We start from the raw sequence: 18,288 nt of genomic DNA, 5'->3' as shown, positions 1-18,288 counted from the left end.
TAATTATGAAATTTACATTTGGCAGACTTCGGTTGACCCTGTCAGTCGGGCCCTCGACAATATTCCCAGTCCTGTATGTGGCCTTTTAGAAAAAAATATTTTCCCTGTTTGATTTACCAAAATGCCAGTTCATTCATGTAGAGTCCAACTTTCTGTGACCTGTTTAAACTTTACATGATGTTTCTGTTGTGAAGACTGCCTGAGTCAGTGTTGTCAACTCCTCGGCTGCTTCAGCTCCAGCAAGGAGAGAGTCCTCCGCAGGCTCCAGCAGAGGCCAGCTGCTTCCACAGTAAAAGGAAGTCTCATCAGTTGCCTGACTATATCCTCAGTTACCATCAACAGCATTTATCCCTGCGTGAGTCGAGCTGGTGAAGCACCCCTTTCCCCTGCCTGAGGCACCTGACAGTTTGTCAGATTTGCTTTAAAGCCAACCAAACGTCCTGCTCTGCTCCACCAAACTCTTTCTTCTGCAACCACCCGAGCCGTGGTACATTTATCCTGCCAATACCTTTCAGCTGTTTCCTGCATCCCACAAGCTAATCACGTTCTGTAGGGTTCCTTTTTTTTTTTCTACCTGAGCTTTCTTCGCCTCAGGTGTTTACCACCAACCTTACAGCCGCAGCTAGATGCAGCTGCATCGGCAATGACAGCCCAGAACGTGGCCCATTCAGCCTTCTTATACCCCCACCCCCGGCTCCCTAATAATGCTGGGGAAGCTCTGCAGGAGGTGGAAGCTGAATCCCTTCATTATTTCTTTTACACATTGGCCCAATTATGTGTTTCGATAACATTTCAAAGTTTGTGCAAGTTTTACAATGGCCTCACATGTCACACGTTATGAGAGCAGAAACAATAACTCAAATAGATTAGTGTGCAAAGCTGGACCTCAAAGCAAATGATCCATACTCTCAGCAATGAGGGGAAGCAGGACGGTGAAGGTAAAAGGGTAAAGGAGGTAGGGAATAAGCAAAGGTCCACACATAAATATTGCCTTTTTAAACTCAGGTAAGTTCTGTGAAGTGCCTCACAATGTGTTTGCTATTCATGCTTTCTGTTAGATATGTTCACTTATATATGCTGCATTTTTTATTCTCATTTGCAGCGCAGTGGGTGCCTTGCCTAAGGACACTTTGGCCCCCAATATCTTCTCAATGGCATACATCCAATGTTTGACAACAGGGGTTTTATAGCAGGTTGTATAGTTCTGTATATGAGGTGTTTCAGCAGGCCAAGGACTACTATGACGTACATCTTGAGAAATCATTTCTCTGACTTCTATAAAATTTTATTTCATTCTTATCACAGTGCACTCTGTTAAGAACAAAAACGGTCGTAACCAATGGAAACAGGTCTTGCATAACATCCACCATAATAAAACAATTTCTTGTCTGAGTCCCAACCATGGAGAAAAACTTAGTGAGCAGAAAGTGTAGGCAAAAGTTCAAATGCTGTGGTGTGACGGGAAGTTGGGTGATTTACAAAATGTCTGGAAACATAAAATAATTTAAAAAAATCTATTCATGGGATACAGACAATAAAATAGCCTGTAATGTCCACTATAATTGCAAAGTTCACACAGTGTCCAGATATTTGCATAAAAAAACTCAGTGTGTTGTTTTTAATTGTTCCAATCTCAGCTCTGTATCCATCTGTGTCACTCTCTGCTAACGTCAGCATAGCATTAAAGTTAAATAACTCCTTCTGTGTTTTTACAGCAGTTAAATACAGAAACTTCTTCTTCTTTAGTTTTTGATGACAGCTGGAAACAAATCCAGCTCTGTAATTGGTCCATTTGGTTCTTCTCTGGTATCTTTCTGCTTATCACAGCAGGCCCTGGATAGTGTTCACTTCAGCCCCGCCTAAACTCACAAGGTGTCAGCAACTTTTTATGTTTTTTAGTGAAACTAAACTGTAACAGCGTAGTGTTCAAATATGCATCTGCTGTACAAAATGTGTCGAGTCGGCAGGTTTGGACAGTAATGTCTGATGAAGTCAGTTACAGATTCAAGCACTTTAGTCATAATTCAAGCATTTTTAAAAACTTTGAAAATACCACATTTAAATTCAAGCAAATTCAAGGATTTCAAGGACCTGTACAAACCCTGAGAGAAATGATTCCAGAGATTTGAGATTTGGGCAGGAGGTCCACCTTCCAGCGGGTCAATGACACTAAACTCACTGCTGAAGAACCAGTTAAAGGTCCTGGAATGGTTCAGTCAAAGCCAAGAATGTCTGGTTTGATTTAATGATTGTTGGACAGAAATCGCACCATCCAACCTGAAGGAGCTGCAGCAGTTTGGAGATGAACGGACAAAAAGTCCAGGTTAGACGGACCAAGACCACGGAGACGGACCTGAGGAGACTGCTGAAAGTGTCCCACAGGTTGTAGAAGAAGGTTGAGGTGAAGATGAAGATGGAGGGGGTTCCTGGGGTCAGGAGAGGCAGAGGCTCGTCTGTCATCACAACAAAATAAAACAAGTCAACAAATAATAGTAAAATAAAACCAACAGTAACATTTGTTTTAAAATTAATTTATTTGATAAATGTTATTTTTCTATAATTCCAGTGATTTTAATCACTTTGGCAAATCACTTCTTATGTTCTGTTCTAACAGACAGGAGATGTTCTCGAGTTACGTTTGTGCCACATAGTTGAATACGCAGTGAAACTGGTGTGTGTGTTCATTTTAATTTGACTAAACAATGATGTGTCCTTTGCACTCAACACGCCACAGTTGGCAGAGTTAATGGCACACCGTATTACCATATAACGAAACCCACTGCTCTCTCATTGCTTTGCTTGATCTGAATAATTGCATTTTTTCTGGTCACTGTAGCATTTTCAGTAGTCAGAACTGACATTAAAGACATCTGCTGTCACTTTATTAGGTTAATAAATTTAAATGTAAACTATTTATAATTCCAACTGTACTAGGAAAGTTAATTTAAAATATCTAAAAATCTTTCATATGTTCAAATACAATGTAAAAGTCTGGCTGAATATGTTTTGCAGATATCCCTAATTTAATTCTTCCTTGGCAAAATGAACAGTTCAGATATCTGGAATAACTTTCTTCCTACGCACAATCAATATTTCAGAAATTACAAACAGTTTTTGCTACTCATATAAGGGGGTTGTTGTTTGCAGTTGAAGGATGTGGTGTGAATGTGTGTGAGCTGAGGAAAATCACTGGTTGTACATCTATAACTCATTTGGAGTCAACCCAATTTAAGATGGCCACCACGGCTAATCAGCTTTAGCCAACAGAAAAACTCAGTCAGTTTTTCAGAAATTGAGCTAACACTTGGTGTGAGTAGCTGAGAGCGATTTACCACACGCTCTGAGCCGTAACTCATCTTGCAATATTGCATAAGATTGCATCTAACGGCGCAAACAGGGTTTGACCAGCCTAAAACTCTGACATGAAAGGTGGTGGGCAATATGCATTCCTTAAATGAGTCTTTCCTTTTGTTTTTTTAAGTTACCATTTGTGTTTTACCTCTCCTGTTTCCTTTTTGCCTAATCTAAACATAAGTTGATGTTTCCTGACTCTTGGACTTAGAGTTTAGATTCCACATTTTGTTTTCTGACTCAGCTGTTTGACTCAAGCTCTGTATGTCCAGTGCTGCACTTCAGACTTTGGAGTCTTGTCTTGATGTACTGGTGATCTAAGAACATCCCATCAGATGTCAGATCTGATTGTGTCCTTCTGTTTAGTGTACAAAGAACCGCCCTCAGGCAGATACTGTAGCTCTGTTTTATAGCCCAGTGGATCCAGTAAGACTGTTTTATCTGTTCTGATTAAACTATAAAATCTAACATCAGCATGAGTGGAAGGGCAACCTTGTGAGGAAAAGTTAAGGATAAACCTTTATTTGTTTATATAGATATGTCTCCCCAGTTGTGTAAATCTTAAAATCCAGAATCATTTGTTTTTGTTTTATTGATGTTTAAGATGAGAGGAAAAGTTTAAAGAAACTTTATTAAATTAAAAGCCTAGCATTCATTGAAGGAATACTTTCATGTCAGAGTTTTAAACTAAGATAATCTTATGTTGAGAAGTGACATAGTTGTAGCCGTTTTGGTCAAAACTTGAATAAATGTTATGCACAATCTCATGCAATATTGCAAGATCTCACAAACTGTGTTAATGCTCGGAGTATGTGTTGTGAATGACTCTCAGCTACTACCACACCGAACTTTAGATCAATGTCTGCAAAACTGACTGAGTTAGAGCCATTTTTGTGTTTGCTAAAGTTGATTACCAATATTTAATTGGATTGAATAATGAATAAACTTATTTATTAAATAACAAAAACAAAAAGGGCTGACGTGGCAGCAAAACTAAAAAAAAACAAAAAACTATCAAGCCAAATTGCTGGAAACACATGGGACAAGACACAGACAGCGCATGTGAACGACAATGAAGCAGAGCGTTAGTGAGGAAGATGAACAGGCTTATAGGCTTATAGACACCTGATTTGAATCAATGGGTGATTAACAGGCTTCTGCAGAACATGAAGAGGTGATTTAACCACTGAATCAGGTGTGTTGGAGCAGAGAAACAAGGAAAACATGCAGGATAGTGGACCTGAGGACAAGGGTTGGAGACCACTGCTCTAAGGGAATGTGATTATTATATGTTTTAATTGACACTTAAAGTCTGTCCATCACTTGACGCGGCTTCACGTTCGAAGAACTGTCAGAACCTCTACGTCCCCAGAGTCATATCTGGATAAAGTCTTTGAATGCAAAATGAGTAAAATGATCAGAGATTTGTTTTTGCATAAATGTGACAGAAGAAACTGGGTGTGCGTGTGTTTGTTTGAAAAGAGTTGCTGGACCATAAATGACCTTTGATTTCATTTTTGTCACATTTATGGAAACCGATCCATAGTTTAGTCAACTATAACTTCAGCTGGGCCCGCTCTGTTGTAAACTCACAATAACAGCAGATCAGAGGAGTTATCAGGACAATAACAAGGTCTTTCTTGTGTTGCTGTAGGTTTCTGTTTCCCAGAATGGTTGAAGGCGCGCACACAATCAGAAGAAAGGCATCTGGGCTTCCAAAGGACAATAAAGGGTTGTAATAATGCGTTGTATATCAATAAAAAAAAAACATCGGCACAACAATTCATCCAGCATTTACTGATTTTACCGTCAAGACAAACAGTCATAGCAACTATAAACATTTGGACGTGCACGCTCCTTTCTCAAACAAGGGAGTTCAAATTTTAACTTCCATAAGGAAACTATAAAACAGCATTTAAATATCATCATGTATTGTCATCCAAGACAACCTTTGACCCTGAAAAGCAAACAGTCGCAACACTTTTGAATCAAAAATAGGTTTTTGGGTCACTTATCATAGTGTGTGCTCACATAACAACACAGTTTGAGTTTCATGAATGAAGACGAATACAAGCTTTTAAAGGAAAAAAACAAAAACAAAAAACATGACTTTAAATGGTTTTCCACACGTGACAAACACATGAAGGTATATGGAACCGGTGCTGCTGAGTAGAAATAAAAGCAGCAAAGTGTGGAACACATGGAGGTTGTTCTAACACACCTGCCAGCCCCACCCAGCTGAGAAATGGACTTTACATACCGCTTCCCTTTGGAAAATGGTACAGAAACATAAAAACACGAACCACCAGGGCTGTAAAATCTATTCACCCGTGGCTCTGTGCTCCCTTCCTTGCTCCTGCTGGTATGTTTAGTTTGTTTTGCTGCCTCGACAGCCTTTTGGTTTAATTAAAGATCTTTGGCTTTGTATAATCACACAGATAATAAATGTAGTTTGATGGATTTTACATTAAAAATCCTTTAGATTTGTAGCGTGAGGGAACCACTCCCTTTATGACCTCTGACTTAAAGTCATATTCCAGTAGCTGCTCTGGCTGACTCTTCATATTGTTTTAAATAAGTGTTTACATTCCAAGCTTTCACACTCTCAGCCATTTAATCAAGTAGATCGAATAATTATACTTCTTCTGAGACTCAATAAAAAAAAAAAGATTTATGCAAAATGAAAGTTGTTCATTTGACTGTAATTTTTTTTTTTTGGAAATGTGAAAAATGTATGTTAATGATTTTTGTCCACGACTTTTGCTTCAGCTCAGGGACAAGAACCACACAAGGAGTCCCACAGCTGCCACCAAACTGTCATGGCAGAAAGACAACAAAGACAGGAAGACTGAGCTTGTTGATGTTTTTTAACCAAATTTATTAAAAAAATTAAAAAAAGCAAAGCAGTAACATCGCCAGGATGAGACAGATCCAAGGTTCATTATCTGTCTAACCACAGATTGTCGGAGACGTAACAGCAGCAAACGTTGCTGGCTGAGGACCCAAGGATGCAGGCAGCAGGTTTCAAACTAGAAAAGTATTTGATGAAACCAAAACAAACGCACACAAAAAAGACGGGTGGGAACTGACCTGGGTAGTTACACATGAGGATCTGACAGAGACTTGAGCAACAACAAAGGGCTTAAATCTGCTGGGGGGGATTACTGAGTGAGAACAGGCTGATTACAACTGGCTGTCAGGTGCGTGTGAGAGGCAAATACACGAGAGCGTAAGGAAAACTATAGGCATGGAAGAAACACAAACCTTACCGCCAGGCTTAACAAGTTATATTCAGAACAACTAGGAAACAGAACAAACAGGATCTCTGAAAACATAGTTATACGAATTGAAACAAATAATTATTCCCCATAATAGTCAGACCTGCATCAAAGGTAATTGGTCTAAAACCTCCTTGCATTAATGACACAACGCCCCTGCATTCTTTAAGTTGGATTGAAGACATCCAAAGACCCATTTCCCCTGTAAATTCCCTTTTTAGCCTCTTTCCATCAGACAGAAGGTGCTTATCTAACAGCACCCATCTGGAGGCAGTGAGGGCCCTCAGCTCCCCTTCATTACATCCCCCATTCGCCAAGCTAGGCCCCCCCCAAACCTGTCACTGCACTTTGTTTTAATTTTGATATACGTGTCTAACTGTGATCTGCAGTGGTCTGGATCTCATTATGTTTTTATATGATCTTGTATTTTAGTTATTTGATTATTTTTTTTTAATTGTTGAATGAGAACTGTTCTGTTTGATGTGTGTTGTTCCGTCCCGTTCCGTGTTGAGCAATGCCTCATCATGTTGGCAATAAGAGCAGTAACAAACACATGCAGGTACCGAAAACAATCCCATACATTGGTTGGTTTGTCCTTGAAAATAAAATAGCTGTCACTCATTAACAGGTCATAAAATATACACTCCTTCATCCTTTAATGCGTCTGTTTAGAAACCTAAAATAATCCTCCTGTCTATATTTCCCAGCATCCTGCTGACAGTCAGATCCAGAGAGAGAGCTGATTTAAGCATTAATGTCTCCAAACAGGCAGCTAAAACGCAGCTGCAGAAGCTGTCTCTGGACTGATTTAATTAAATAACATTCAGTCAAAATGAAATAAAACTTTATTACAAAACTTCTCAAAGGGTCAACATTTATTACTGTCTTAAAAAAGAAGAACATTGTTTTTCTGTAAAACTATTGGCAGGCAGGTGAAAGGGTTTGATTTTTGTTGATCAGCTGATTCCTTCAACAAACTGGTTAAAGCCATGCAGCAGCTGCCTGCTTCTGAAGGATAATTAGGTTTAAAACTTGAACTCAAGGGGCCGAGGTCTGCCTTCTCTGTAACAGCTGCAGCGGAACCATGAACGGGTTCAGCGGGGGGCAGCTTTGCGACATGTTTGGACCTCCTGACGCATCGAGCTTCCCTTCCTTCCCTCCGCTGTCAGAGACGGGAGCTCCGTCTGCAGGCCCGGCAGGGGCCGGCTGGTGACCGCGAGGTGAGCCGACACCCTGAGACCCAGGTCCAAACTCCACCTTCATCAGCAGCTCTCTGGCCGCCTTGACGTCAGCAGGAGCTGAAACACTCTCATACACCTGAAACAGAAGGTTCCCAAGTTAATGCACACATCTGGAACTGAAAGAAACCTCCTGATCTGGTCCTGGTCCTGGTCCTGGTCCTGCACAGAGGATTTAACATCACGTTCACATGCGAACTGGAGCTCTGATAGTTCTTCATTTTAAAAACTAGCAGCAACATATTGACAGGAGGGACACTTTTAAGATGGAGGGAAGTCTTCATCGATTAGTTTCTTAACCCAGCAGAGAGGAGAGCACGGTTCTGTTCTGTCTACATGGATATAATCTCTGTCAGGACACCCAAACCCAGTATCTCACTGGGCTGCAACTGTTGGAGACTAGTAAACAAATGACCTTCATAAGGGAGTCTCCAAAATGTCTCAAAACATTTGTGTCGATTCAATTTTGAACATGTCACCAAGTCCTCACAGTTTCTATTTAGTTTGTGTAATTCCAGAGCTGTAGCTCTGTGAATTACTTTCAGTGCTCCTTTACATCTCCCATAATAGTATACTGATGCAGTGCATTATGGGTAAACATCTGTCCTTTGGTCACGTGTCCCAGAAGTCCTGTGGTCCGTTCAGTTGAATCTTTACAAACCTCAGTTGTGCTGCCATGTTGTTTTTAGAAAGAAGAGGTTTTTCTGCAACCCTTCCAAACAAGCCATACCTGTTCAATCTTTTTCTGATGGTCCTGTCGTGACCTTTAACCTTTCACCTGTTAAGTGAGGCCTGAGATGAAGCTCATTTCTCTGACAGTTGCACAGTCTTGTTTTTTTTTGTACACTTGAGGTTAGATTTAGCCACAGTTGTGTAAGCCTGAGGAGGAAACGCAGCCTAAGGAGTTGTTTCTCGATGTGGCAGCGGTGTGTCGATGCAGCAGGACGTACCTGGACCATATGCTTGTGCAGGTTTTTACAGTCCAGGAGACAGAGTTCCTCTGGGAGAGACATTAACAGGTCCAGCACTACGGCGCTCTCTAAACAAGAACAGGAAGAAGAGATTTATTTCAGCTCAGTGGTTAGGAAGTTAGACAAAATGACGAGACAGTAAATCTTTTTTTTCCCGATCTGAGACACAGAAATGGTTGATTTTGACTGAATCAATCTGCGAAAAGAACAGTCAAACATTGACTGTGGACACACAAGACCAACTTGTTCAAGGGCCAGTGAAGAACTGTGTGTGTAAATATTAAACTGATAACTAGTGAGGTAAACCAGAACTAGGTATGGGCCAGGATTAGATTTAAACAGTATGACCATGAGCAACGATATCACAGAAATTCACTCTCTGCATTTTACCCTTCGCACATGTGAGCACACACGAGGACCAGAGGGCGCCCGGGGGGGCAGCTGGGAGGTTAAGGGTTCCAGGGCCTCAACATTTCCTGAAAATTTCATCAAAATCTGTTCATTATTTTTTGATTAATCTTGTTCACAGACAAACAAACAAACGCTACTGAAAACATATACATCCTTGGCAGAGGTCAATAACAGCAAATACAACTCCAAGCCCCCCGACACAGGGTCTACACTGAGCCCCAATAACCTGAAGAGGGTCTACTCTAGGATTAGACAACTGGATAAATATATTGACCATCAATGGGGTTTTTTGGCTACAAATGGCTTCCACATTTGTGTAAAGAATGAGGATTGCCTGGTCCACCCCTCAAAAAACAAAAACAGTTAATCTGTGACTCACCCATTGGTGTAAGATGAAAATCCTCACTGGAATTCTGGACAGCACTCAGGAAGTTGTAGATCTTCTCAAAGTCTACCACACATTTGACTGCAAATGTTGTCTGTTTGCTATTTTGTCCAAAGCTGGTGTGCGGTGCAGCCACGGAGCTGGAATGTGGGACTGTGGGATGTGTGGGGAGGACTGAGAGGGACTGTGGTGCGGTGGTTGGGACGGAGCTGGGACTGAGATGTGTCTGAGGACTGGAAGGCAGCGGGGTGGTTTTAGATCTGCTCCCTCTCTCAGCAGCAGCTGCTAGAGCAGAACTCCAGCCAGGTCCAACTTGTCCTGTAGCTGAGCTCAGACCCAGCGGAGGAGTCCTGGAGGAGGAGGAAGAGGAGGAGGAGGAGGCAGGCTGAAATGGAAGGCAGGTTCTGGTTGGTACCCTAACCACTTGACATGGTGCAGGAAGCCTTCTGGCTGGGCCCATGGTTGCTGCCGGGGTCTTGAGGAACACAGGGACAGGGATCTTAGCAGGAACTTTACCTGGAGGGAAAAAAGATGGAGGATTAAAAGCTAAAAAAGGTTGAGTTTTTCATCATAGGCTGTGGGCGTGGCAAGACCTGACTTCTTGCTGTGAAACAAAATGGCGCAAGTTTGATCGCAGTTCAGTCCTCGTCATGTCTACATGTTAATATGGAGCCGTTACCTTAGCCTCGCCCATCTGAAAACAAGAAGTCACATATTTTACTCATGGGCCCACTTCAAACTGCGTCAGATAACAGGTAAGTTGACATTTCTTTTTACTAGTGATGGGCCGATGAAGCCTCGTGAACCTGTGAGCCTCTTCTTCTAATTGTGCCGTAAAAGATTCAAAACTTCAGTCTGACTGAAACAGTGACACCTGGTGGCCAACTGAAGCCATAGCAAGAGCGCAACTGAAGCATTGACACCGTTTCAATCCCATCTCAGCAGTAAAAGTAAAAAAGAAAAAAAAGACTGTGTTCATTTATACCAATTAATGATTACATCATCATTACATATTAAAACTAAATTTATGCTTGTCGTTAGAAGACAGATATTGCACCAGAAGTACAACTATGTTCTTTATTAAAAGGTTTATAGGACCGCTGACCACTAAGCTACCGCAGCCCCATCACAGAAAGTGAAGGGTAAAATGGTTGTTCGGGTTCATTCAAAAAGCCTGATCTACACACTCTAAACCAGGTGTCTCAAACTCACGGCCCTGGGGCCAATTCCGGCCCACAGACCGATATTTTGTGGCCCCCTACCTGAAATCAAAGCTTGATGTTACTGCAGCCCACACATTTTTTCCCTCACATGCACTTGCTTGAGTCATCACCCTGAGCATTTCATATTTTTTAGCACTTGTGGGCTACCATAGCTCAGGCTCTTGACAACACGAATTAGCAACATTGTTCACTTGAAACGTGTTTCTGGACTGTCACAGATTGGAGGGAAAATATATCCTGTCACTCAGTGCAAGGATGTTTTTATCACCCAGCACCAGTCATGCCTTTTTCAAAACCTGCAATTTCAGGAGAAGTGGGAGATGGAATATTAATACGTATATCAGCTGTGTAAGAGGAAGTCACTGGCAGCAAGGAGTAGGAAGAAGTGAGAAACCGATGTTCTGAAGAAGTGTTCATGTTCTGCATGTTCTGAATTGTTATTAGTAAAGATTGAGAAGATTGGATCGGTTGTAGTTTTTTTGTGGAATACCTGATGTGGCCCAGCTTCACCCAGACTCTACCTCGAGTGGCCCCCAGGTAAGTTGAGTTTGAGACCCCTGCTCTAAACTAAAGAAACGCTTCAAAACATTTTGAACCAATGAAGCATGAAGTGAAGCAGTGCCAACGTTCGGAGCTTCGTACCTCATCGTGTTTTGTTTTGATGCAAGTTCCGAAACAGTGGTTCGAATTACTTTGTTTCAGGAAAGGTGACACGTCACTACTTTTTACAAAAAACTGTGACTTTTCACCAAAGAGCGCGGTTTTGGAGGCTGGGAAATCTTTGATCATGATAATATTCTTGTAACTTCCACAAATTGTATTCAATCTGCACCAAAATGACCAGGAGTAATTGTTGTTCAAAAAAAGGCTCTATCACCTCTGTCCTGAAACAAACAAGAAATCAACCATTTTGGTTTGAATTGATCCTTTTGATGCCACTTTTGCCATTTCTTGGCCTTACATTTGAACAAACTGAAGTGTTAGCTTCAAACTTGGACTGTTGTATTTAACATTAATATTATCAAGAGATTCAGTTGTCTTCACAGCATGTGGGCTCAACTTTGACTTCCTGCCTAAAAACACAAAGTGGTTGCAACTCACACACAGAACAGCTCATCACCACCTTCCTAAAGGACAACATTCTCTGACCTGCTTTTTCATATCAACTTTGTTATGGTCCTTGGTATTGCTTTACCCCTTAAATGTTGACAATTTTAAATTATAGTCCCCATTTTGAAGAGATTTTTGCTTTTTTCCAGCACTTACATTTGAACATTCACCTTCTAGAACTTCGGATGTTTTTGTGTGCGGTTGGCTGCTGTTATTGCCCAGTATTACCAGACAGACCGGAGTGATGCCAAGTTATGAAAACCGTTCATCGCTGGTTGCAGCTTTAATTGCAATTATATTCATTTTTTGTTGTTGGTAGCATTTTTTTGTGATTAGTTGGAGTCAAAAAATTACAAATTTAGTTATTTGCACAGCCGTTGATTTAAGGTTTAAAAACCACGTGTTAATAAAATGTTTTGACTATCCATTTACTGTATATAATACATACACAGTAAATGTAAATGTAAATGTATCTGTCTCAGCTGTGACAGCAGCTACTGCGCCGTACCTTGGACCGGGACACGAAGAATCGGTCTTAAAGGGACGATCTGACCAGGTGGACTGTGGACTGGGGACAGGTCACAGTTCCTCAGAGTGCACGTTTCTGTGGATAATACAACCAGTATCTGAGGAATAAAAAAAGAAGAGAGGGGGGACAATGACGTCTATACTAATCAAATTTAAAGCACCAAAGGTAATCATCGAGTTAAAACTCGGTCACCACAAGGGTCAAATTGGGGAATGTTGTGGCAGAAAAATAATTTCCAGGCACTGTCAGATGAAATCACTCAAACAGGTTTATTTATATATTCTGCACAAAATATAGAGAGCATTAAAGATTAAAGATTAAGAATTAACATTTGAGTCCCAGGTCCGAATGGGGAAGCACCGAATCAAAGCTCAAAGATATTGAAAAGAGATTGAAGTACTGGACCAGAAGGAGGAGTTAGGAAAAACCAAGGCAGTCTGGTTCAATCAACAACAGGTGTTACCCTATAATAAACTCTGCCATTACAGGGGAAAAAAACTTTAAGTAAAAAGAAATGGATTTTATATATATATATATATATATACATACACACACAAATAAAAAATTGGACATTGACTGTTCTGATTTCTACATATTGATATCAACATCAATCAACCTCTACTTGCTACAGTAATGACAGGTCTGACAGGGCCCTAAGTGTCGTACATCCAAACTCAGGTTTTTTGACAAATAAATAAATAAATACACACTATTGCTAATCCTGACTAATGCTCATGTGAAACAACGTACCTGAGAAAACGCAGCAGATACGACCACTTCAAGGGTCCCAGCCATAGCAGAGGCCAGGTGTGTCCACTTCTCGATGGGCTTCCTGCTGCACTTCTCCTTCCACCGGTTCTTCTGCAGCTGGAAGCTGACACCAGAGATCAGCTTGTTCTTTAGAGAGTCCACCATAGAGGAGACCTGGGGGGGTGTTCCAGAAAGATCATTTAACAAGCAGTAATTTATCCACATACTTTGAGTTAACTTGCTCAGAGAGGGGAAACTCTGATTACATTAAGGTTAAACAGTATCTTAACCTTAAGGTAATAGAGTGCAAAGCCATCATCAATGGAGCTCTGATACCTTGGTTCCCTATGGCAACCCCATGTAAAACAGAGTTGGGGCATTACCAAGCACACTAGGTATGCCCCAGATCAGAGGCTGTATGTTTTGGAGGACCAGGTCCTCTGAGGACCCCATGGAACATTGATGAAACGAGACAGTTTAGCCTCCCAGGTCTCTATGGTTACATGATGCACCTTCTGCTCCGCACTGCTGTGATTTCAGGCTGAGAAGACTGACATGACGATGAGGCTAAATGAATTTGAAAATAACAAAAGTGCATGCTTTTAACCCACATCAACGGTAACATTAGTGATGGCCGTCTAACACAGATGCTCCGATACAAGCTTCAAACTCAAGGCTACATTGAATCACTGTTTCAAAGCTTGCTTTGGTGCAGAAAAAGACACGTGGCCGATGACGTCCACTGCTTCGGTCCCCTGAGTGATTCAAGTAACTGCTTCAAACCAGTCGGTACTGGAGGCAGGCTTCGTTCGTAGTTACACAAGCACACCCTTCCGTCCCAGCATGACTTATCCCAACTACCTGATCAATCAGTCTTTACAAAAACTGACATCCATCACACAAACCCAAGTTACACCCATCACATAATTATTAACAGGCTGTTTTTTCGGTCTCCTAGTTCGCCACTGGATGTCACTAACAGGAAGCTTTGAATCAATGAACCTATTTTCAAAACAGCTGATGAAGTGGTTCAATACGGTTCGGTGCTTCATTTGAACATCACTAGTTCACATTGGGTAGTTAAAGGAGGTAACTATTGGCAGCTACTAGTATGGAAGCTACTATTTTAAATCACCTAAAAGAATGCTGCCCAAAATCTGCACTCTGACGTATACGTAGCTAAAGTGCCACAGAATAACATTCACGAGACAGAAATACTATTTGATTATCAAACAGAATGATACTAAGATAACCATCACAAATCATCATCACCAATTAAAATGATCAGTTATCACAAAAGTATCTTTATTATTCATACTTCCGTCACGTTTACCTAACGGAAAACATCTAATACTCTATGCTCTAGGACTGAGACAAAACCCCAGATGGAGCTCCACGAGTGAGACAAAACCCCAGATGGAGCTCCACGAGTGAGACAAAAACCCAGATGGAGCTCCACGAGTGAGACAAAACCCCAGATGGAGCTCCACGAGTGAGACAAAAACCCAGATGGAGCTCCACGAGTGAGACAAAACCCCAGATGGAGCTCCACGAGTGAGACAAAAACCCAGATGGAGCTCCACGAGTGAGACAAAAACCCAGATGGAGCTCCAGGACTGAGCAATATGTGTGTCTTCCCTGGCTGCCAGGACAAACTTCTTACAAGGTTGTCCCCACGGTGGACCTCAGGGCAACATCTTGTGGGACTGCAGGCTTGCAGCAACAACAAAACCAAAGTTGTCCTGTCTACATAGAATCACAAACACAGAAACTATTTTGATAAATTCACATCCTGTCGCCTCCTGACCTGGGGCCTTTCTGGGTGGAGTTTGCATGTTCTCCCCGTGCACGTGCGGGTTCATGTGACGCATCCACGAACATTAATAATAATGATTATTATTTTTCTAAAGAAATCATGGGTCATTGTACTTCTGAAACGGAGCGAGTAGGGAGGCATTTCTTCAGGAAAACACAGTCCACATCCCGGTTCTGGTCGGTGCGGTCGACCCTCTTCAGAGCCGTCAGGAGTCTCAGCAGCTCGCCCCGGGACCATCTCCCGGACTTGGTTCGGGAACTCCTCGGTGCCGGGTCGCACAAGTCGAAGGTTCGTTTGACTCGAACGCGAGGAGGCGGCTTCATTTGGACTTCAGCTTCTATTTTTCTCCATCTAAAAATACATTAATGATGTTTTAGTATGAACTCAAAGGAATTCACGACATAATGACTGAGTTTTGTTCTCAAGTGAGCAGAAGAACTGTTTGAGGCTGTTGTCTTCTTCTTCTTCTTCCTCTTCTTCGTCTTCTTCTTCGACTGGTAAACCAGCTTAAAGGTGTATTACCGCCACCTACTGGACAAGAAGACTGTCACCCTGTAAATTGAGACTAATAGAAAAAAATAAACGCCACCTACCGGACTGCGGTACTATATTGGGAAATTAAGGATAAAATACAAAAGATTAAAAATAAAATAAAACTAAATTCTCTCCTCTGGTCAAAACTGCTGGAGGCTTAAAAATAACAATTGTTTGTCCTGTAGAAGTGACTGAAACAGAGGCATTCCTTCAACATTTTTAACAGCCGGCCTGTTTTCTGTAACATGTCGTTGGAGAAACACATAATAAATGTGCACCGACTTTCTTGCTTGTTCAAGCTCTCATTAGAAGATGCACCAGATCAAACTATAAATCAGTAACAGACTGAACTGTAGATCTTATGGAAAATCAAAAATATTTGGGTTAGTTTTATTTACTCGTCCTTATTTATCAAAGCTCAACAACTGGAGGCTGAGTTTGTTCATTACAGGGAGCTTTCATCATACCTATTACAATAAGATTTCATCACAAAGTTTAGAATAACTCAAAATAAAACCAACCAACAAACAATAAATCAACACAAAAGTAAAATTTAATCAGCACACAACAAAATAAAATGAACAGAATGAGATTCTGGGAACAATATTCTGAGTTTCGGCATCAAGTAATTACTTTGAATTTGGTTGAAGTAATAGAGTTATATTCACTTCACAATGATTCAACAAGTATAACGCTTCAGACACAAAAATGAACCTTTATGATCTGAGGGAAGACTTTACTCATACATGAGCTAAAGTATGAGAATCTTTTGAACAGGATGTTTAAAATCAGGATCCAAGTTTTAAAATTTACATGTGCAGGAATTTTTGACAATTTAGTCTATTTGATACATATTTTCCCTTTGGAATTTAGGTCAGAATAATGGTAGATTAGTTTAAGGAAGGATCAGATTACAAGTGAGTGTTTGGTTTATCAATTTGCATCAGCTTAAGATGTCAAAGCCAGATCCAAACATTGCTTTTCATCACCAGATAAGAAGACTTGAGGGCACCTTGCTGGTTCTGAGGCCAGCTGTTGCTCCATTTGTGACTTCAGAGAGGTTGATTGGTCATCAGCAGGAACATGGAAAGGAGGCAGATTGAGGCCCAAAGGTCCAGTGAGTGAGTCAACGTCTCGTCCACGGTCACTCAAGATTGTGGTGATGGCTGAAGGAATGGTCTGAAACTTTCAGCTGATGAAAACCAGAGTTGGTTTTATAAATGCAATCATCTAAGAGTGATTCTTTAGCTGGACTTACAGTGCTGCCTATAAAACATGTTATGTTTTATGCTTTTATTGCAGTCCTAAATCAATGTCAGTCAATATAAATAGATAATGTAAAATAAGTGATTGCATAAATATTCACCCCTTTTAAAGTCCTAATTCAACTCAAAGAAAGGATTATTGAAAAGTACAAGTCAGGGGATGGAGACAGAAGGATTTCCAAGGCTCTAAACATCCCCAGGAGTTCTGTTTACTCTGTCATCAAGAAATGGAAAGAATATGGGACATGTGTAAATCTACCAAGAGCAGACCGTCCTAACAAACTGAGTGACAATAAGAATAGTGAGAGAGACCACCAAGACATCTGGGAGATCTCTGAAGGAGATACGAGCTGTTTCATGGCCAGGACAAGACACACTGCTCCTCCTGCATCCGAGGTTCGACAATCGGTCGGAGTAAAGTTTCCAGAGAAAGCAGAGAAGTGTGATCCCTCGATAGTTGTAACACTGTCTCTGATCCCCCTGTTAAAAATGGGGACCTCCACCTCTGTCTGCCACTCCACAGATGGTGTGCCATTCCTCCATGTGATACTGAAGAGGCATATCAATCATGACAGCCTGACAACATCCAGAGCCTTCAGCATCTCAGGGCAAATCTCGTCCTCAGATTCTGCCTTTTCAAAGAGGACATAGTGGCTGGATTGAGGAGATCCTCAAAGTGTTCTTTCCACCATCCAATAATATTTCTCAGTCCAGGTCAGCAGTTCCCCACTCAAATCAAGCCCAGCCTGGGACGGGGCCAGGTTTATTTTTCATAGGCATCGATGCTTTCCCAGAAACTCCTTGAGGCCAACCAAAAGTCCTTCTCTTGGATTTCTTCCCACACTCCCAGTTCTTGTCTCAGGAACCATAGAAGCTGCCGTCCCTCTGGCCACCCTGTACCTGTCAGCTGCTTCAGGAGTCCTCCAGGACAGCCAAGCCCTGAAGGCCTTCTTCAGCTTGACAGCCTCCGTCCCTGCTGGTGTCCACCAACACGTCCTCAGGTTTTTTTGTCTTGATTTTTTATTTTTTTATTTGTATTTGTACTCAGGAGGCTCTGTGCTCATTTGTCCTTTTTCTTTAAACATTGATAATTAAGAACTTTTATTAGTTTTGAACAGCGGTCCAGAACCATCAGAGCAACAAGCTGAGCCCGAAGACGCCCTGACTTCAAACCAGCACCCTTTATCATTCTGTATACGAGCATGAGCTCAGCCCTCAGACTGCTCAGTGAAGGTGTGTTACAACACATTCACACACACACAGAACTGGTCCAATGCTTAGAACCACACTTTGGGTTGATGTGTAGAAAACTCCAATTTGGGATTAATACCAGATATTTGAACATAACAGTGAGTTTAACAATTACACCTGCTACTTTCTTACACTCAATTTATTTTGTTTTTGTGTGTATGCGTGTGTGTGTGTTG

The 18,288-nt window shown here is 41.4% G+C and overlaps 1 protein-coding gene across 2 annotated transcripts; it reads right to left on the bottom strand.

Moving 5' to 3' along the window:
- Window positions 1–6,208: 6,208 nt before the first annotated feature.
- Window positions 6,209–15,557, bottom strand: snapc2 (small nuclear RNA activating complex, polypeptide 2). 2 transcript variants are annotated; one of them, XM_017426980.3, is made up of 6 exons: window positions 15,176–15,557; window positions 13,247–13,420; window positions 12,476–12,593; window positions 9,629–10,150; window positions 8,818–8,906; window positions 6,209–7,946 (listed from the first exon to the last, which is right to left on the bottom strand). In XM_017426980.3, exons 1-6 carry the CDS (start codon window positions 15,383–15,385, stop codon window positions 7,668–7,670), a joined length of 1,392 nt encoding a protein of 463 aa, XP_017282469.1. In that variant the 5' UTR covers window positions 15,386–15,557; the 3' UTR covers window positions 6,209–7,667. The 2 variants fall into 2 exon arrangements, with proteins under 2 accessions (XP_017282469.1, XP_037832557.1); XM_037976629.1 differs by having other exon boundaries at window positions 15,054–15,318.
- Window positions 15,558–18,288: the final 2,731 nt, after the last annotated feature.

This window comes from Kryptolebias marmoratus, linkage group LG7 (genome assembly GCF_001649575.2).
Source record: "Kryptolebias marmoratus isolate JLee-2015 linkage group LG7, ASM164957v2, whole genome shotgun sequence".
Taxonomy (NCBI): domain Eukaryota; kingdom Metazoa; phylum Chordata; class Actinopteri; order Cyprinodontiformes; family Rivulidae; genus Kryptolebias; species Kryptolebias marmoratus.
Note: the sequence above shows the minus strand (reverse complement) of the source record. Positions and strands in the feature narration are given on the sequence as shown.